Genomic DNA, 22,729 nt, shown 5'->3' on the forward strand with positions numbered 1-22,729 from the left:
TGCCCCTGAACTTGGCAAGTAAGTTCACATTGGCCCCTGATTTTTTTCTGATCCACTTTGACATGTAACTTTTGGCCATTGAACTTAGCAAGTAGGTCCACATTGGCCCCTGAATTTGACAATTAGATTCATTTTGGTACTTGTACTTTTTTTTTAGTTTTTTTTAACTCTTAAACTTGACAATTAGATCCATTTTGATCCCTGAATTTAAAAAATCTAAAAGTTTGATGATGTTACACTCTGAGTTTGGAAAATAAAAAGATTTTAGATGATGATGCAATCTAATCTCAGAATGTCATATTCAATGTTCTAATAACCGAATTGATGGTTAAACAGGTTAGACTACCAGTTCTTAATTCAACCACTTTAATGAGTTCGACCATTGGACCAACAATAATTAAATAATTAATTAAGAATTCATATAAACCCAATTTTACTTGGCTTTTAAGATTTTTATGATTTTTTGGCTTTTAAGATTTTTATAATTTTTTAATTATTTATTTAATTATTGTTGGTCCGACAATCGAACTAGTTAAATCAAGAATTAGTGGTCTAATTTATTCAACCATCAGTTCGGTTATTAAAATATTGAATATAACACTCTAAAATTGTACCACGTCATTATTTTAATTTTATTTTTATTTTTCACGTAATAATTTTAATTTTATTTTTATTTTTCACGTAATGATGCGATACTCTTAGAGTTTTTAAATTCAGGGATCAAAATGCCAAGTTTAAGTGCCAATATTTACATTATTTTAAAGTAAAATCTTGGTAATAGGATGTTAAAAAAATAAAATAAATTGAAAATATTAAAAACCTCATATCTTGCAATGTGAAGATGGGGATTTGTACATATATTAACAGCTGAGCAAATATACAAAATACAACCAACAAAATTGCTCTCTCAGCCTAATGTACAAAAACTCCATATGGCGATTTTTACAGGCCTCCGAGGGGTCGATATAATCCCTACCCTTTTCTCTACGAACCAGTCGGCCATACACGTTGTGTCAACCCGAGGATGAACTAGTGTCTGCGGTTTCATCTTCACTGAAGCTTGATGGTACATCCATGGAAGGTCTATAGCTGAAACATGTCAACACAGTCCAAAAATGTGGATGATGAATACAAGGTAATAAAAATTGATCGACTGGGGCAAGGTAAAAATGTATAACACGCTGACCTTTTAGTCGGATTCATTGACAGAGGGGATCTCGGTCGCGGGAAATCAACATTGACTTGCTTGGCAACCTTTGAGATACAAAAATATCAGTGCATGATATGCGTATTTGACCCAAAGCAAGGGCGAAGCCAAAAAGTTTTTCTTGGGGATGACCAAAATTAAGTTGTATGTTTTTAAGGGAGTTAAAATGTAATTTCACAATTTTAATAGCTCTTTATAATTTTTAAAGGACGAAATCAAAATTTTATCATTTTGGGGGGCCAAAGTATAATTTTACCTTTTACTAAATTAAAATCTTATAGAACTTAAAGAGTCAAAAGTGAAATTTTACATTTTAGGGGACCGGGGACCCTGCCAGCCCCTGGTGCCGCCCCTGACCCAAAGTCGACTAAAAGCTTGAACTTACTCTCGATTCGTTTGTTGGATCGGTTTTTACTCCTACAGGATGCTCCTTTTTTGGCCTCCGTTGTCCACCAAGTTTCTCCACCTGAGTAAAGAAAATGAATTTTCAAGCCAAAACATTCACGGCACAAAACTGTTGAAAGACGAAGCATATGTGAGGAGAAATACCTTTGCCATCCTTGCACCCGGGCACTCAATGCATCCACGTTTAGAATTTGAAGTTTTAGATGGGATTTTGTTCTTCGGGGCCTTATACGTACGATTATCATCGTCATGCAAACAAGTCTTTTCTTGTTCATTAACAAGTTTCCCAACACTGGGGCCAGGATGGTTAGTGAAAGAATCTGGTCTCATCCTTTCAACAGCAAGCTTAGAGCTCACCTTACTTCGTTTGCAATTGATGGTACCGGCATTTTCGGCCAAACTTCTGTGGATATCCGATGAAGAGTTCTGGCCCGGGAATGAGTTAAAATGGGACTTGTATAATTGATGACGAGATTTCTTGTTCTGTCTTTCGAGCCCGTACACAGGTTTGAAGGTTGCATTCTCCATATAAGGATCCTGAGAACTTGTCTTTGAATTATGTACTTCATTTACCTACAAGGGCATTAGATGAACAAAACGCCATATCATAAGACTCTTGACAGGATTTGAATATGACACATTAACATCATAGTTATTTCAAATACCGATTGAACCGGTAAAAATGAACTCTTCCTAGTTGTCAACACCGTTTAGCATGGCCATATTGTTACAGAATATAATGTAAATATAGTTTGCATATCCACTACATACATCAAAACATGAAAAAAATGCATCCAAGAGTCAACTTACAACATTAGGATTTGGCTGCTTCATAGCTCCAGAGATACGAGGAGAACGGGGCTGTTGGGGATGATCTCCAACATCTACTGGCTCTGATGACGCAAACACGAGATTCAAATATTCATAATTCTATAAAAATTGTGAATATAGCAAACAGATTTCGGTATTGGACTAACCACTGACCGCCTTGCTACTCGGGAATTCAAATGCACCATTAGGAAGTGAATCGAAATCAGTAGCAAGTAACGGACCATCTTCTATATAATACCTCCCGAGCTGCCTCTTGACAGCAAGAATAGCAGGATTTTCACTCTCACCCTTAAGCTTCAAATATCCCGATGGCTTAAAAACCGTGTTTTTAGTCGTCCTCGGGTTTATCTGTGTAATGGTTCCGTTTTGTCCCAGTTTAGTTTCATAAGGACCCCGATTTTCGGAAAAACGCATATCTTGTAAAGACGAACTACTTTCAGAAGATGTATCTTCCATACAAGCATCGTATGGATTTTGATGATTCCTACGGTCATATACGTGATCAGTAGCTAGAAACTCTTGGCTAGAAATCCTTCCACTTTCAACCTCCCTCAGATCGATATTCCTATAATCCCGTTCCTTGATACTACCAGAAGAATCTTGCCGGAGTCCACTACCACGATCCTGAATAATGCCACTAGAATGATCCAATCGCCTGTTAACATATTCATCTCTCTTTTTGTCTTTTAACCTTCTGTGACAAAACCAACTAGATATTTGCTTTTCAGTCAACCCTACTTGAAGTGCGATTTGTGCTTTCATTTCATCAGAAGGAAACCGAAGCTCTGAAAAAACACCCGAAACTCTATTTTAAACATAATGGATGAATAAATTTAAATAAGATGAGAAATGAAGAACTACATAATACCTTTGTAGAATTTCTCCAGAGCCATAACCTGAGCCGGTGTCTTTACGGTTCGTTTCTTATTCACATCTAGAGAAACTTTATTCTCTTCGGTCTGCACTTCACCTGAATTGAAAACGAGTGCATAGAAATAGAAAAAAAAAAGTAATAGATTCAATAACATTAAGCATAATATGAGAAGAAGTACAATGTATACTAGCCAACTACATAAAATAGCATAAAAGCGAGAACAAGGGCAATTCAGATTAACGAAAAGTAAAACAAAAACCTCATGTAAACTACTCCGAATCAGACGAACAATTTCACAATATTCCTTCTGCCATTTTAAACACCCATACTAAAACAGAACGAAAAATTGATATCTTCATTCTTAGATTCTTTCATATCATTATTATAGCTCCCTGAATGTAACATACAGAAGAAGTACAATGTATACTAGCCAACTACATAAAATAGCATAAAAGCGAGAACAAGGGCAATTCAGATTAACGAAAAGTAAAACAAAAACCTCATGTAAACTACTCCGAATCAGACGAACAATTTCACAATATTCCTTCTGCCATTTTAAACACCCATACTAAAACAGAACGAAAAATTGATATCTTCATTCTTAGATTCTTTCATATCATTATTATAGCTCCCTGAATGTAACATACAGAAAATAATACAACTAAACCTACGACCAAATACATGATCTTATGACCTTTCACGAAATTGCTGTTAGCTAGCATCTTCCCCATTAGAGAACTCTTGCAGTTCTCGTCCTGAATTCCAGAAAATGAACCAAATGAACAAATTCATGGATCAGTTGTCGGATTAGTGAGGTATACAGAACATCTCAAAATCCATCAACTGAACATATTCGTGTAAATTTTCAGACTTTTGCATAAAACCCTTAATCTGGATTACGCTCGAAACCTAAAACATGATTCAAAGACGATGTCATTCTTGATACAATCACCTATCCATACAAAAACAATCTAAGGTAACATGCAACAATTCAAAACGAATAGGCGGGTCATAGCACGAATAACTCTAGAAGGCCGCACTTTATCTTTCTCTCGAACTAATCTCTCACGTTCGAGAGAAATAACCAATGGAAACACGTAGCATTTTAAGCACAAGCATCGATAGTCCAAGCCTCTTGGATCCGGCTGTCCGTCAACCTCGAATATCAAAAAGAAAGAAAGATCGACATCTTCATTCTTAGATTCTTTCATATCATTATTATAGCTCCCTGCAATCTAACATACAGAAAATAATACGACTTAAACTTCCAACTAATACAAGATCTTATACACAATCTTCCCCATTAGATAACTTCTGCATTACCAAGAAACCACATGCATTCGTCCCATCTTCCAGTGAACCAAATGAAAAAATTCATGGATTGGTTGTCGGATTAGTGAAGTATTCGAAATATCTCTAATCCATCAACCGAACGTATTAGCGTAAATTTTCAGACGTTCACATAAAAACCCTTTATCAGGATTACCCTTGAAACCTAGAACACGATTCAAAGACGATGCCATTCATTGATACAATCACCTATCAATACAACAAACAATCTAAGGTTCATGATCTAATGGCACTTCCAATTTACAACATGCAACAATTAGAACAGAATACCGCGTATTTTCCTCGAATAACTTAATAAAAACAAGAGCTGCCATGTAGAATAACATCTAATCATAAGAAATTAAGATTATAAACAACATTTCTAAAGGAAATATTCAACCATGATAATAATATTTGAAGAACAAATGAATTATTACAAGAATAAATCTCACCTCCAAAACAAAATTAAATAATTGATAAAATAAAATCCAAGCAAATAAAGACAAAAAATAACTAAAAAATATATAAAAAAATCATAGTTTCTTTTTTAAATGCTGGAAAAAAAAATAGATCATCGCTAGAATTTTTATACTCCATTTTCTATTGAACCAACAAATATCAAAATTTCTCAGTGCATGCAACTTTTAAACACCAAAAAACTCAAAATTAAAAAACCCAAATCTCAAAAAAAAAAAAACTTTGATCTAAGCTTTGAGGAACTAAAGCATTTACCTTCCATGGGTTCTGAATTTTTCCCCTATTTTTTTTACTGGGTACCCCTTTGTTTTTTGTTTTTCCTTCAATATTTGGTCCTTTGATTCGATTTCAAAAAGGGAACCACCATTTCAGCGAATTCAAAATCTGGGTTTTCAATTTTGCAATTCTATCTTAGTTTTAAACATCATTTCAAGAGATGGAAAGAGAGAGGTGAATAGAAAGATTCTGATTGGAAAAATGAAAAGAACGAAGAAGAAGAAGAAGAAGAAAAAGAAGGGAAGTGTTTGTTTGTTTTTGGGGTGTTTTTTTTATATTTATTTTCTTGTTCATTTCCATTTTGTTTTCGATTATTTGAAGAATTTAACGGTTGTAGTTTTGTTTTGGTTTTGGATTTAATTAAAAACCCAGATTTGGCTTTTGGCTTTTCTTTTTTCCTTTTTCCTTTTTCCTTTTTCAATGATTTGTCCATTCTTTTTTTAGTCACCATTTTCTTCCCCAGAAAAATCAAATTTTGTTTACCAGTAGGGGTCAAAAGATTAGAAGTCTAATTTTGCTACTATTCCCTTTACTTTTCAAATATTTAAAATTTAGTATCTCCTTCAATTATGTAATTGATAACCCTGTTTAATTGGAAACCCTTGCACGAGAAGTCAGCTTGCATTTTAACTTCTTCACTAAAAAATAAATAAATTAACACGTTAGATGAAAGAGTAAATTTGTTCTTTCTATTAAAATTTGCATCCATTTGTTAATGACCTAAAAAATTTTACCCATTTCTACTATTAAAAACTAGTCTTTATATGTCAACACGAGGAGTATGCACGTGCCATTGGTTATTCTATCAAGCATGCCAGTTTTTAACAGTAGAAATTAATGAAATTTTTAATAGAAATGATCAATTTACTCTTTAATCCAATGTTCAAGAACTAATTTACTTATCTTTTTTAGTAGAATAAGCAAAATGCATTGTAACACTTAGTATAAGGACCTCCAGGATATTTTGACCCATCAATCGATTTTCATTCTACATCTCTAAAATAATATTAAACGATCTTATAATCCCGTATTCAAAGAAAAAAGGAAGTCCTTTTTTTATCCATTATTTGTGTTTTTTTTTGTCTAATGTCATATCTAAATTTGCTAAAAGTTATACATTTTTGTATCAAGAAGTAATTGTGTTAACATTTTAGTGTTTTGTTTGAGATGTTGATATGATGAAAGTTAATTGCTAATATTATAGGTTCGAATTTTTCATGATTTTATTAATAGAATAAATTTAGTGTTAATTGTGGATTTATTTATTTATTTGTGTTTAATTTGTTAAATATAATCTAATGGTTATGTGTGTTTTAGTTTTATGGTTAATTTTAGGGAAAAGTACATCAACAGTCACTGAACACTGATTAAAATAACATTTCAGCCACTAAACTTTTAAAAGTGACAAATCAATTACAAACGTTTACGAAAAGTGACAAACAAGTCACTCGAGCCCATTTTTTGTTACAAATGTAATCAAGAGTTGACGTGACCTTTTAAGGTGCCACGTTGGACATGACCTAATGTCCGTATCAAATGCTTTTATCAGTTTATAAGGATTACCAACTAAATAGAGGAACCCTAGCTGGAAGAAGGAGAAGAAAAAAAATGGAGATACCCACTGTAATTTTGATGTGCTACGATGGAAACTCAGCCAATTTAAGGACTTATTGGTCCAATGACAACCCAAGTAGGAAGTTTTTTGGGTGCAAGAAGTATGGGAGTGGGTTTCAAAATGCATGTCATTTTTTTGCCTAGGTTGATCCACCGTTGATGCTCCGCTCACGATTCATGTTGTTGGGTCTTTTGAAAAAAGTCAGAACAATGGAGGATGCAAGGAGGGAGAGAAAAATATGATTGATGATGTTGTTTTCTGTAATTTTGTTGTGCTACTCGTTACAATTGATAGAACACCTTCGGTTGGTTCTCTTCTATTAACCATTCCGACAATGTTGAAAATTTGCATAATGATTTCCCAATTTCGAATAATTTCAATCCCTTCTCCAATGATTCCCTTAAAATTTCAATCGTTTTTCTTTTTCTCCTAAACGATTTTTTTTATTTAACCAAATTGTTTTGTCTTGTCAGTTTCTTCTCATGCTTTAATTTTTTTTTTTTGCACATTAAGTGTAACACCCCTTACCCGTATCCAACACCGGAATAGGGTACGAGGCATTACCAAAACACATACACTTGTAAACATATTTAACCGAGTTATAAAATTTCATCAAAATTAAAACTTTCAAAATAATTAACATGTTTCTATAACTTTTCACAATATATCCTCAAAATATTATAATCATAATAATTAGGGCTTGCGAGACCCGATACATACTCATGCAATTTAATGCTTCATTTCCATTTCATTCAATTCGCAATTTCTCATGCTCATAATTTAAATCATATCACTAGAAATTTCCATTTAATTCACATACAATTCAATGACATCAAATTCAAAACTAATACGTATTTACCATTTAACTCAATGTTTATTGATTATACCATTCAATAACACATTTATGAAATTCTCAATTTAGCAATGAAAATATCACTTTAGTTTGAATAACAACATCGTCCTGATATAAATACACTACCACTTATCCATTTACTTTAATTCTTTTGGGTCCATTTGTCACTTACCATCCTTAATCAAATTAGGGAACGGTCACGGAAAATTGAGTACTTCACTTTCACTTTGCCATAGTATAACTATGGTCTTACGTATGATCACTTATCACTTGTCCCTGATCAGATAAGTGTAGCCACCTATCACTTTGTTTCTTGATCAGATAAGTGTAGCCACTTATCACTTTGTCTCTTGATCAGATAAGTGTAGCTAAAGCTATCACTTATCACTTTTCACTTGTCACTTGATCAGATAAGTGTAGCCGAAGCTATCACTTATCACTTTGTCACTTGATCAGATAAGTATAGCCGAAGCTATTACTTATCACTTTCCACTTGTCACTTGATCAGATAAGTGTAGCTAAAGCTACCACTTATCACTTTGTCACTTGATCAGAAGTACTCAAATCCGGCGTTCCGCTCAATTTGATCATTTATTCATATATCAGGCTTACCAACATGTGTTAATTCATAAACCATTCATGGTATTATTTCATGCCAAATCATTTACTGAATATACCATACACACATACTATGAAACTTTATTTTCACACATGAGCTTAAACCATGACCAATAATGCACAAAAATAAGCATCATTCATATTTCATCGTTTATGAGTTATAATCAAACATATGACCATTTATACACGAATCATTCATATATTTCCCAATTTTCCTCCTCCTCCTCTCCATTCCACATCCTTAATGTGTATAACACACTTAAACAACATTAACCATAATTTCAATATTCACTAACATGTATATTCAAAGCTGTTTATCCGAGTCAGAGTCACTAAATTATTTTTATCTGGAGCTACAGAGCTCCAAATTAAGATCCGTTAATTTTTCCTGAAACTAGACTCACATATCTTCATACCATAAAATTTTCATAATTTTTGGTTCAGTCAAATAGTACAGTTTATTCTTTAAAGTTTCCCCTGTTTCGCTGTCTGACAGTTCCGACCACTCTTCACTAAAAATTAATTATCTCATTGTACAGAATTCGGATGATGTTTTAGCTTGTTTCTTATAAAAATAGACTCATTAAGGATTCTAACCATATAAACTATAACTCATAATCATTTTTGTACAATTTTTAATGATTTTCCAAAGTCAGAACAGGGGAACCCGAATTCATTCTGACCTTGTCTCACAAAATCTATTATATCTCATGATTTATAATTCCATTGCTCACATCATTTCTTTTATAAGAAACTAGACTCAATAAGCTTTAGTTTCATATTTTATTCATCCTCTAATTCAATCTCTACAATTTTTGGTGATTTTTCAAAGTTACACTACTGCTGCTGTCCAAAACTGCTTTAGTGCAAAATGTTGATTTCTATTTTACCCCAAATTTCACAGTTTATACAATTCGGTCCTTTCTCAATTAACCCCTCAATTAATCTAATTTTCTCAATTAGTACTTTACTAGACATTATAAGTTGTTACACAACTATTGAAATTCAGAATTTCCACATATAACTCTATCTTCAAACTCTTTTACTATTAGGTCCCAAACATTCACTTTCTATTCAATTCTTTCAATAAAATCAGCATATGAACAATTTAAAGCTCTAATTTCATGCTAAATCATCATATACTTCCAGCACATATTCATATCAACTTTCAACTTCTTTCATAAAATCAAAAACTAATGGATTTAACAAGTGGGCCTAGTTGTAAAAGTCATAAAAATACAAAATTTCAAGAAATAGTCAAGAATTGAACTTACTTGTAATAAAAATATGAAGAACCAGCTTGAAGAAGCCCTTCCATGGTGTTTTAGCTGATGAGAATTCAGAAAAATGAAGAGAAATCTGGATAATTCCACTTGGGTCCTAACTTTATTAAGCAAAATTTGTAATTTTCCAATTTTGCCCTTAATTCTCCTTACTTTCTTGCTGATTTCATGCCTCTGCCGTCCAGCCCAAATAGACCTTGGGTCTATTTGCCTTTTAAGCCCTCTTCCTTTTATCATTTAAGCTATTTAATCATTTCCCAAAATTTTGCATTTGTTACAATTTAGTCCTTTTTGTTCAATTAATTATCGGAACTTTAAAATTTCTTAACGAAACTTTAATACTAACTTTTTAACACTCCATAAATATTTATAAAAATATTTATGGCTCAGTTTAAAATCCCCGAGGTCTTGATACCTCATTTCGATTCTAATTATTTTAATATTTATTTCTAGTGCACTATTCACTATTTCAAAAATTTTCCTAACTTCATATTTAACTTATACTTACTAAATTAATAATATTTTCTACCCATTTGTCGAATTTAGTGATCTCGAATCACCGTTCCGACACCTCTGAAAATTCAAGCCATTACATTTTTTTTTCGTCGGATTTGTGGTCCCGAAACCACTGTTCCGACTAAGCCTAAAATCGGGCTATTACATTAAGTTAATTTTTTTCGAATCACACGTTGAAAATTAATTACCCATTAAATGAACTTTTAGCCATGTCCAACATGGCACCCTAACAGGTTACATCAATTGTCCCATTAGGCTTGTAATAGAAAATGGGCTTGAGTGATTGATTTGTCACTTTTCGAAAAAGTTAGTAATTGATTTGTCATTTTTAAAAGTTTAATGACTAAAATGTTATTTTAATTAAAGTTTAGTGACTAAAGATTTACTTTTTCCTTAATTTCATGAAAATTAATTGCATGATAGACAAGAATTTCAAATCATTCTTCATATATCCAAATCTATAAAATTCCAAATTCTCTTTATTTATATATAAAATCAGAATTGATTGGTGGATTCAGATATTCGAATCCATATCCACATTCGTTATTTGGATAATCAATGCAGATTTAAATAATAGATATCTGAAACAATTATTTTCATCTGTCTGAATATGCAATAAACAATATTTTTTTTGAATAAAACTCGCCGGTATTATTATTGCACGGCTCAAGGCAACAGAAACGTCTGAAAAGATAGGCATTAGAAGAAAAAGGAAACAGCTGTCTAAGCAGGTAATAAATGAACTCCTAGAAAGCAGAAAGATAACATCTTGAGCCAAACCTCTTCATCTTCAAAATATCAGCCAAGCCTCTCTCCAAAAATTGAAAATCGGAGCCGAGTAAAGGAGAGAGCAAAAGCTTTGAACACCACGTTGGGGATTCATCGAACCTTCTCCAATTTCAAAGCCACCAAGGGGAACCCTAGAGACTCTGGAACCATGCCAATCTGTCTGCCGTCACAATCTTTTTCACCGATTCAGGAACGCCATTACCCCATCCACCACAAATCTGTCTTCTCCGGCCTTCCAATGCAAGAGTATAGGCTGCTCCGTTAACCATTCGGGGCACAAACAGGTAAGATACCTCATCAAAACTCAACCCCATTTTGCAAATATGTTGAGTAATAGGCCTAAGAACCGATTTGTCTTCCCCTCCCTTCTTAATGCTCTTGATAACTGACAATGAGTCACCTTCTACTAGCAGACGCCGAATGCCCATCTCAGCCGCGTAGACAATATTTTTAAAATTCAAGTTCAAATATATATTCTTAATCTAAATTGTGACCCCACATGGGTAGACAGTAGAGTTGTTCATAGTTCGAACAAAGCTCGGTTTCAAAAAAAATTTTATGCCCAAACTTTTTTTTAGGTCTACTCAACTTGTCTAAAAAGTTCATTTTAATATTCAAAAATTAATAAAGTATTCAAAAAATATATTTTTAATTGATATTTTATATATTTATAACTAATTTTAAATTTTAAAAATATTTTTTATTATTTAAATTGAAATCAAACCAAGTTGAACTCCCTTATCCAATCCAAGCTCAAGTTGAGTCGGGCCTATCGAGTTGGATGGACTACCCTACCCTTAAATAAGTTTGGTAGGCAACTATATAAGGCCAACCCTACCCATTGGGCCTCACTATACATTTTTTTTATTTGGATTTAAAATAAAATAAAATTTAAATATTCATTTATCATTAAAAATTAATAATTCAAATGGGAATCCAAACGGAATGGATTTTCAGTTTTCTTGATTTAGAGATAAGATTGTGGTTCTTATATGGGCCCATAATCCATACTCACGGCCCATTTAAACACAATATATATATATTCATGTACTTTATGTCTGATCAAATTAAAAAATTAAATATAAAATATTATAAATTTTAAAAAATAACAAAGTAAAGCCGAGCCTTGACTCATTTTTCAAACGAATTTATTTTTTTTCCTCAAATTCATTTTTCAAATTTAATATTTTTTCAACGAAGACTTCCCAATAAGACATTTTTATTTCTATTTTTGTAATTCTTCCATTTTGTTTGGAATTGGACATTTTTTACATATTGTATAAAATACAAAATTCCCAGATCTGGCATGACAGTCCGTGACTGACCACTGCTCTACAGACCAATCAAGCACTGACACGTTTTGTTCTATTAAACATACTTTCACTGACAATTTTCGTAGGCTTCCCTTTTTGCAGTAAATCCAATGCTACTTCTTACATCTTACTGTCCTCAAACTCGCCCACTTGCACGCGCCAAACTTTTTCCTTTTAAGGTAAATATACTCTTTTGCGCCTAAGTTGGCATTAATGTTCAATTTGGTACATTTATTTTTCAAATTAATAAAGAATTTAACTTTGGTCACACGTATAATCACAACATTAATATTTCCTGTCAATTGTAATAATTGGTGCGATAATAAATTTAGCCATTGATGTTTTATATATTTCATGTAGATATTGATAGAATTTGTAAACGTTACGGGATAGATTTGTTAAATCAACACCAAATGTTGATTGCTATAATTAAAATTTTAAACATTGATTTTTTTATATTATGTGTAAATATTGTGAGCTAAATTTATTAAATGAGATTAAATTGACAAAATGTGTAAACTTCGAGAACTAAACTTATTATCATACCAACAAAAAAATGGACAATTGACAAAAAAATCGTTAAACATTGTGACTAATTACCCTTAATCGTTCTCTTTTAAAAATTGATAGAAATTAAATTGCACTCATTATCATACTCAGGAGCGTAGTTGTGAGGCTGGTCAGGGCCTTGGTCCCTACTAAAATAAAAAAAAACTTCTAATCTATTAAAAAGGTGAAATTATATTTTTACTATCATAAAAATTAAATTTAATTTAATTTCGGCCACTTTAAAAAAAAATTCTAGCTTTGTCCCCTAATCATAACAACAACAAAAAATGTACAATTGACAAAAAAAATTTAAAGATTGTGGTTAATTACCCTTAATTATTCAATTTAAAAAATCGAAAGAACTTAAGATGCACTTTTTTTTATTTAAAAGGATCAAATATTTCAAAATTAAAATTACGAAGCACAGAAGAGGTAATTTACCTAATTAAAAATTAAGAAGATGACAAAGCAGGAGCACGTGTAAAAAGTGGGATCAAATAGCGAGTGAGATTGAAAGTAAAAGAGAAAAAAAGAAGGTTAGTACGGTAAAGAAAGACAAAGACAGTGAGAAGAAGAAAGATCTCGCGGGTTTTATGAACCGGTGTGTCATCTTCGTTGGGCTCGAGGTAATAAACCCAACCAATCTCTTTGTAGGGACAAAAAAAACCGAACCATATTAACCTCTACATGTGAACCCTAGAAAAACCTATTATTTCCCTATAAACCCCCTATTCTACATTTTTTTTTCCCAACTTAGATCTGTGCTGTAATACAATATCACCACGGCTCTTCTACTTTTCCTCCCCCACTTTCTCTTCTAAACGCGTGTCTTACCACACTCTCACTATCAGATACAACTGGTTCGAGTCGAATTTGAATTATCACGTGTTCCTATTAATAATATTGTCTTCAAAAGTCGAAGCTTGAGTTTAAATAATGATCAAATCGTTTGTTCAAGCATCAATTTTTTGTGGTTCACTTAAGGGCTAGTTTAATATTTTGTTCGAATAACTGATTCGATTCGATCTGGTTTCAACGACACTAATTTTTATTAAGGTCACTGAATTATTTGAATTAAATATTCCAATGTTGGAATTTGGGTCAATTAATAATTATTGAATTGAATTCGATTTTTTTTTAAATTAATAAATATAAATCTTTTATATGATAGGGGAGTTGTCTCTTTTGTGGAAGAAAGAGGGTGGTTGGGGTGTTGTTTGTTGTAGGGAAACTATGCCCATGACTATGGAAATTTATATATGTATATATAATAAATATGAAGAAATGAAGAAGAATGGGTTTTTTACATTAATGATACAGAAAATAATAATAATTATGAAAATGGAATAGATTACAAATTATTTTTATGAGAATAAAACATTTTAAATTGTAAAGGTCGATGTCCCTATTATGTTAAGCGACATCACTTATAAAAAATAATATTTTAATAAATATAAATAAATAAAATAATATTTTGATTATAAAAGGGTGCTGTAAACAAATAGTAACCCCTTGTTTAAATGTCACCTTTAATTTTTTTAAAGGTATAATAAGATATTTGGTCTTCAAATTTTACAAAAAGAATTAATTTAGTCTTTTATTTAATTTTTTGTGTTTTTTTATCAAATTATTCTAAAATTGCTGGAAAAATTAACGTTTTTTTAACTTTGAAGACATGACATACATATAAATTACAACTTGGATGAAATGTCAACGTTTAATTAATTTTTTAAAATTTTATAAATAAATTATGCATGTTAACCACGTGGCAATCTATGTGTATGTTACATCACTTAAGTTACCAAATGTTAATTTTTCTATTTATTTGGGGTGATTTGACAAAAATGTAAGTTTAATGGTTAAAAAAGACGAAAAATTAAATAAATGACTAAAATAATTTTTTTAAGTTGGAGGATCAAATATGTTATTATGTATTTAAAAATAAAAAATTACAAGTAACAATATCCTTTTTATAATTAAAATATTGTTTAGTATTGTTTATTTATTTTTATTAAAATATTTTTCTATGGGTGACGCCACTTAATACGATATCAATTTATACATTTCAAAATAACTCATTCTCGTAAATAATTTAATTTCTAGTGTAAATAAATTTTTAAAAGAAACAAGAAGAATGTAGCAAATCCCTAGAAAATGAAAATGGATGGACATAAACAAAATATTCTTTTATATCTGGATTCTGCAATATTTCTTACACATTAAAGAATATTTAAATACAAATATATGATATAAATATGTCTTTTCTTTTTTTCAAAATTTTATATATTTGAAATGAAATCCTCGAAATAACATAGTCGTAAAATTATTTGTTGAAAATAATGGTCAGAATTGATGAAATGACTTGATTGATATAATATCGATATTTTAATAATTTAGTTTAGAATTGTTGGAGCTGTATAACTCAAATTTATGTTAAATAAATAATACAGTGATAAAATTAGGGGGCTAAGGCTGAACAAGTGAAATCTATATAGAATTATATTTCTTCCATTTGATATTAATTAGAATAAGGTATTCCAACCGTACTATACTGCTTTTATTTGACATTGATTAAAATAAAGTTTCAATTTTTAAATAGATGTAGTCGAAACTTATCTTGTATTATTTGAATTCAACATTTGTAAATTTTCTTCTCCTCTACCCACGTAAAAATGTCTGTGTGTGTTTTTTTACTTTATTTTTTTTTTGTTTTGCGATCATTCTATTGCCATTAATGACTTTAGTTTTAACAATAATCTTTTTAAATTCGGATATAGTAAAAGTACAATGGAAGCTTTTGTATTAAGAGTTAAATTGCATTTTGTCCCTTCTACTCAAAAAATAAACAAATTAGCTTTTATACATTAAATCAGAAAATAAACTAGGCATTATGTTAAAATTTACGTCTATTTTTAATATTAAAAACTAATCTTTATACGACAACATAAGGTACATATAATATGTCACGTGAAATTGTCTAGTTATTTCGTCAGCCACACTAATTTTTAATAGTAGAAATGACGAATTTTTAACAAAAAAGGGTTGATGCACATAAATTAATATGTTCATATTTTAAGTAAAATAGTCAAACCGCGATCTAACTCTTAAAATGTGATAAAATACTATGTTATAACCTTTATTTAACTCTTAAATAGAATAATAAACGAGCTTCAATGTATTTAAATTTATATCGCCGATACTAATAATAATACCGATATCAATAAATTATAAGCAAAATTGATGAAAGATGGGGGATAAAGGGATTTGATTAAAATTTTAAATTTTATTTCAATGGATTTGATTTATTGGAAACTGTTTAATGGTCAACGGTGGAAAGAAGATGGAACGTTTGATGAGATATTTTGTTTGACATTTTGGAATTAATGTGTGATGTGATTGCCCCAATCAAACCATACCAGCTGGACTCCATCCATCTTTTGAAATATCTTCTTTCTTTCATGAAATCACAATGTTTAACACCTTGGCATTTGAAGGATTATTTACAAACATCAAAGATACCCTATCAGGGGTATGTTTGAATTTTTCTTTCTAAGGACTTATATTAAATTTTATATATTTATAAGAGTTGAAATACAATTTTATTGTTACGATATTTTTATAGTTTTTTAAAAAAATTAAATTAAAGATTTATTATATTTCGAGAAGTTAAATTGTAATTTTATGATATATTAACTTATAATTTTACCGGTTTAGTAGAATTTAAAGAACCATTTTTTATTTTAAGGAAGTTTTGTCTCTTCGTTAGAGGTTTTCATGAGTTGAATAACCTGCTTAACCTACTTTGAGCTAAATTTGAATTTATATTTTTTTATCTCATGTCGACTCAATTTAATCTGTTTTGTTATTTAGAAATATAATTTTTAACAGTCCCATTATCTATTCTAATAATATCTGACTCTTTTTAACACAATACTTAAAGCTATTCAAAACTGCTCTTTAACTCATAAACAGAAAGATAAAGTGTTTCAGTACACTCGAACCCCCCAGTTATTTGTGCGAATTTGAATGAATCTAAGTTAAAAAAATTAAAATCGAATCTAACCAAGTTAAAGAATCCTCTCGATTTCAGATAGGGTTCTGATCATATCTGTTATTTAATCTCTCTCCAGTCTGTAAATATCTATAAATAGGAGGATAATGCGTTACATTGTACTCAAACCCACATCTTTTTATATTGATAACAATATCCATACTAATTTAACTATGACTCAACCAGCAACTAATTATTAATTTAAATATTAATTATACAATTATATCAACCTCATCAATTTAATTTAATTTGGAATCACTCATCTATGTTCAAGAAATGGGTTTCCATGTTTAAATGTTTTGGTATTAATAAAGATGTGGGTTGATAATGTCATCATCAAATATTTTTGGAATTTCACTCTATTTATGTGTAGTCTATTTGAAGATGTGACATTCTTTGATGAAGTTTAAATGATTAATTAGGGTGCTTTTGTTTAATTAATATAATAATCATGTGATAATTGGACATATGTTTTGAATTAACTTAATTAAAACATGACACAATGGGTTTGTATTAAGTTAATTAAGACATGATTTGACATGTTTAAACTTCAGTGTGGAAAAAATGATTTCCTTAGGTTTTATTATGTGACCCACGTGCTCTTAAAGTTGATGAAATAAATAGATGGTGTTGATTAATTAACTAGCAATAATCTAATTTAAATCATAAGCTCACCTAATCTTAAGAATATATTGAAATTACGAATCATTAGGATAGTAATTACACCTCATCATAATTACCACGTGTTTAATTAATAAAGTTTATCGTGATGAATTATAAATATGTAATTTTCTCGATCATTAAACCCTCAGTGAGAATTTGATTAAATAATTGGGATACTACAATTACAATTAATTCAATGAGATTTACTAATTGTAATAGATACACAAACATCGTCGATTGATGGTGGATTTGGATGGGATGAATTTACTTGCAGATAGTATAAAAACAATAGTGGTAGTTATATTAGACATTGTAGGAATAATGTAGCGTGAGAAAAAAATTAAATTAAACGCGCTGCATCCTACTGCCCATCCAAACTCACCCTAAGTCTTAGTTTGATTGGTATGAGCATTGTTGTCAGTATAAGAGGGCGTGAATTTGAGTGTGCTGAAACGCATTATCTTCTTATCTATAAGTTGAAAAAGGATTATGAATAATTTTAAGTATTTTGTTAAAATATTAAACCAATATAATTTTAATTATTTGTTTGAAAAAGGATGGGTCCCCAACAATATTTTAGGGAGCAACATAGAAGCTTATCATTTGATTAAGCAATTTCCAAGTCTTTCTTAATTATAAGCACACCCTCTCTCACCGATAATTTAATTCTCACCTGTAACTCAAATCAATGGCATTCTTTTAGCATGAGATTTGCAATCTCTTTGCATCATTACACAAATGTTATCCTAATCTTAAGCAAGAATTAATACAATCATGTCAACTTTTTAACAATCTTTTGCCATTTTTTTTTCTTTTATTTTTTAAATCTTCAAATTAAAGATACAAGCATTCATTTTTCCATTTAAGTGTTTTCATGTAACAAATAATTATATTTTGGGTGGGTTTAGATAAGCGGTGGAGTATGATGCGGTGCGTTTAGTTTATTTTTTATCTCGCGCTACAGTATCGTTACAATATTTAATCTCATCACCACAACTGTTTTTACACTAACCGCAGCTAAACGCACTGTCCATCCAAACCTACCATTATGTTTTAATCACAAAGTAAAATATCAACATTGTATCGATTAAGTTATTTTACTTGAAATAATAAAATCTGAGCCACTCGATAAATTTTAAGTCGATATACCCTAAATAGACTCGATTTAAAAATAAAAACACATAAAGGTGGTGAGGTGAGTAGATTCCTTTTATTATTATCATCGTGGATATGGAACGATGAGTGTTCTTAATTACCCTGCCTTACCCCACTTAATAAAAATACTACTTTACCCTTGTATATAAAGATATGCTATAGAAACAACTTTAATTTTTTTCGTAAAAAATAATAATGATTTTCAAGATTTCACATCCACAATAAAACAAGAAAGGTGACGAGGCAAAGTATGTTTAATAATATAGCGATGATAGATTTTGCAACATCTGCCTCCACTTCATCTCCATTAGCATCTTCACTTTCATCAACTTAGCTGTATGCTTAGATATTGAATATAAAATCAAACACGATATTAAGCATATTCAAAACACGTGAATTAAAATTTAACCATTATAGTTAAATAGTTAATCAGATCTTAATTCAAATGATATTGTTGGCAATAACACGTGTATTTTTTATCTAAAAATAGGATTATGGGTAATTTTTTTTAATTAAAGTTATGGGTAGTTGTATATTTTATATAAAAATATATATTGTTGAGTAATATAAAAGAATAGATAGGAAAAAATGATTCCTTGTGGGTTGAATGATAAGACATGAGCAAATAATAAAATAAGTAGCATTGGTGTAATGCTTTTTCAAATGGCTTAGAAAAGGAAAACACACTTAAATGTGGAAGAGGCTTTAAAAATAAGTGCTTTCACACACTGAGAGAGAGAGAGAGAGAGAGAGAGAGGGGGCGTGCTTTCAAAAAGATAGACTTCGGCACACGGTGTGCCTACGTAGTGCGTAAATTGGACGGTGTAAAACGCATAAATATTTTAAATTTTATGTCACAACTTATTTTTTATTTTCGTATTCGTTTTACGGTTTACATTCTACTTTTAATAATATTCTATTTAAGTTCTGAATTTATGTTTTTTATCTATTGTGAGTAGAGTGTGCTTTATTATTATTAATGATAAAAAACCGGAATTTGATGAATTTTGACTCAATTCGATATTTTAGAATCATATTTTTTTATTAAATTTTGGATTTGGGGAGTCGAGTCAGGTGAAATTAAAAAAAAAAGTCGGGATGGGTCGAGACAAGATTTAGGTAAATCTGTCTTGTCTTGAAATACTTACAAAAATACTCTTGATATATACATATAATTAAGTTTTAAGTCTAAACTAAAAAATAATAATATTATTTGCTTCAAAATAATAAAAAAAACTAAATAATTAAACTAAATTCAGGTTAGTTTGAAGTTGAGTTAGATTGATCAAGCTTCAGGTTAGGATTGAGGTTGGGTCGGCAAAAATCTACCCCACCCCATTGTCATTCCTATTTACCAATAGAATTGTGCATGGGTTGGGCCGGGCCAAGTTCAATTAAAAATTTAGGCTCGTTTCCTAGGCCTAGGCTTGACCCAGCCCAACCATATTAATTTTTATATAGTTTAAAAATATATATAATACATCAAAAATACTAAAAATATCAAAATAAATATTTCCCAACAAATTGAAAATAAATTTTAAAAAAAATGTATACTTAAATAACACTAAGATAGATGCAATTTAACAAGTAAATGCCTCTAAAATAATAATAAAATTAATAATAATATAAGTTTTATACAATATCCAAATAATAACAACAAAATAATAGCAACATAATAGTAAAATTGTAACAAAATAGGGATAAAACAACAAGAGAATAATATTAAAAAACAAAAAAGAGTTTTTTTTGTCATTTAGTGAATTCGGGCTGGGCTAAAAATGCCTTATCCGAGGCCAGACTAATTTTTTAAACGGGCCTTATTTTTTTGTCTAAGCCCATTTTTCGGGCATATATTTTTGCCTAACCCTCCCACATTTCAGGCGGCCTTCAAGCCAGGCTAAATGGTCCAACCTATGAACAATTCTATTTATCACTGCACTCAATACTTGTAGATGGTAAAGGTTAATATGTGGTGTATCGAAAATAAAACATTTTAATTTTGCAAATATTGTCATATTCTATATTTCACTAGAGGTATGTTTCACTCTTTTGCTTGTAATTCGATTTAAGTGTAATTGCTTGCAATTACATTGTGATAGCATGTTTGGGTAATTATTATAATTGATAAGTCCTATCAAATTCTAATTTTTAGGGAGAGGGTGAGAATTGAAGTAATTACTTAGATAATTACTCTAAAATTTAATTTTAAAAAACTTATTCTTATAAAAGTTAAAAAATAGATCATAAGCACGAGCACGTATAAGTGTTTGGGATGATTGTGGTCAAATATAAATCCTAAAAAATTATATTATAAAAATAAATTATGTATTTTATAAAGATAAAAAAAAATTCTAAAGTTAGGGCTAGAAAGTTTAGTATAAAAATAAACATTCTAAAGTTATGACAAAATATTATACTATTTATAAGTAATGTTACGAAAGTTTTGGACAATTTATAATTTGATTATAAATTTTATATTATTTTAATTTATTTTGCATATTATAAAAATGGATATAAACTGACATAAGTCTTTCTCCAAATTAAGTTTATATAAGTTTTTATAATTAAAACTATACTTTATTTGAATCGTGAACTCAAATATTATAAATCTAATGCTAATTATGTAAATATAAAATGTTTTATTGCACCATATCGTGGGGTATGGTATCATTTGAGAGAATGGTGCGAGACACAACCACCATAGACAACTCACACTCTTTAATTCGAGACATTTGTTGTTCTAAAAAAAATCTCTCATATTAATATCACTTTTATATAGCATGAAAAATAAAGTTGTATCGTACTTGTATTGTGTATGTTTCATAACTTCAATCATAGGTGGAATTGAAATGATCTATATTTCGAATAGCATAGAAAATCTTATACCACACACATATTATCATACTTGTACTGTTATGTTCACTCACTATTTTCACATAATATTGATAAAAAGTCACGTTATTTTAATTAACGAATTTAATAGTTTTGAGTTAAAATTAAAATTTAAAAAATCGAAAAGCATAAAAACTTTGAAAAAAATAAATTCAAGAATAAAGACTAAATTCAACATTTATGTACAAATATTTTTGCATCAAACCGATGATTGAACTAATTAAACTAATAATTTATCAGTTGGATCGAAACCCAATTTTAGTGTTTTAAAAATAATTTATGATAATTTTTTTGTGTGGGTAAAATAATTTGTTGTTACTAGCAAAATAGTTTTGGGTAGTTAATGAGCGTGGAATACACGCTCCAGTAGGTGAGAAGCAAAAGGCCACGGTCCCAAGCTCTATGTTTTTTTTTTTAGTTGAAAGAGGAGTCTAACGCGCGACGGAAAGGACTGTGTGAGAATAACGCATGTAAAGGTTGTATCGAATCAAATCGGTTGATTAGAAATTGATTAAAATATCGATTCGAATAAAAAATTTAAATTGATTGGATTACAAATTGATATAGTTTGGATAAAAATAGGTTGAATTAATGGTTGAACCGTTTTTAATATTTTTATAAAATTTTTAATTATTTATTTAATTGAACTATTCACATATTAGTGACCTAATTGGTTTAACCATTAATCCAATTTTAAAAACCTTATTTGAATCAAATTTTAATTTCAGAATTGTCATTATTAGGAGAACTTTACTTGAATACCGCTTTCGACCCAAAGAAGACTAACCTTAATATACAAAAGGTACGAGGATACGAACAATTAATTTGGTATACATTATCAATTAATCGAATGATGACAAATAGTAAAATAAATTAAATCTTTTACTTCTAATTAGATCAAATTATTTGATTCATTGACGATGCATAAAATTATATACTTAATATAATAAATATCGACTCATTTGATATATTGATAATAAGAAATTTGTTTTAATACCATTACTTTTTTTATCACTTAACTATAAAAAATTAC

At 30.0% G+C, this 22,729-nt stretch overlaps 1 protein-coding gene and 1 long non-coding RNA gene across 5 annotated transcripts; one reads left to right on the plus strand and one right to left on the minus strand.

The window, feature by feature from the left end:
- Nucleotides 1–785: 785 nt before the first annotated feature.
- On the minus strand, nt 786–6,105 carry LOC107938390 (uncharacterized). 4 transcript variants are annotated; one of them, XM_016871522.2, is made up of 8 exons: nt 5,379–6,105; nt 3,312–3,413; nt 2,590–3,228; nt 2,423–2,505; nt 1,757–2,185; nt 1,593–1,673; nt 1,187–1,254; nt 786–1,089 (listed from the first exon to the last, which is right to left on the minus strand). In XM_016871522.2, exons 1-8 carry the CDS (start codon nt 5,383–5,385, stop codon nt 1,014–1,016), a joined length of 1,485 nt encoding a protein of 494 aa, XP_016727011.1. In that variant the 5' UTR covers nt 5,386–6,105; the 3' UTR covers nt 786–1,013. The 4 variants fall into 4 exon arrangements, with proteins under 4 accessions (XP_016727011.1, XP_016727009.1, XP_040931451.1 ...); XM_016871520.2 differs by having other exon boundaries at nt 3,312–4,552; nt 5,379–5,688; XM_041075517.1 differs by lacking the exon at nt 5,379–6,105 and adding an exon at nt 3,739–5,347 and having other exon boundaries at nt 3,312–3,498.
- Nucleotides 6,106–10,813: 4,708 nt separating this feature from the next.
- Nucleotides 10,814–12,842, plus strand: LOC107938361 (uncharacterized). Its single transcript, XR_001694877.2, has 2 exons — nt 10,814–11,357; nt 12,489–12,842. It is a non-coding gene; the product is annotated as an uncharacterized lncRNA (long non-coding RNA).
- The last annotated feature ends 9,887 nt before the right edge of the window (nt 12,843–22,729 follow it).

The sequence above is a fragment of the Gossypium hirsutum genome, chromosome A08, assembly GCF_007990345.1.
Source record: "Gossypium hirsutum isolate 1008001.06 chromosome A08, Gossypium_hirsutum_v2.1, whole genome shotgun sequence".
Taxonomy (NCBI): domain Eukaryota; kingdom Viridiplantae; phylum Streptophyta; class Magnoliopsida; order Malvales; family Malvaceae; genus Gossypium; species Gossypium hirsutum.

Bases quoted from the DNA above. Each gene is read 5' to 3' on its own strand.
- LOC107938390 (XM_016871520.2), bottom strand. From the start codon at position 3,471: ATGTTATTGAATCTATTACTTTTTTTTTTCTATTTCTATGCACTCGTT. The intron at 3,229-3,311 runs GTATTATGTAGT...GTGTTTTTTCAG, and splicing joins TCTGGAGAAATTCTACAAAG to AGCTTCGGTTTCCTTCTGAT. The intron at 1,674-1,756 runs GTATTTCTCCTC...TTCTTTACTCAG, and splicing joins CGGGTGCAAGGATGGCAAAG to GTGGAGAAACTTGGTGGACA.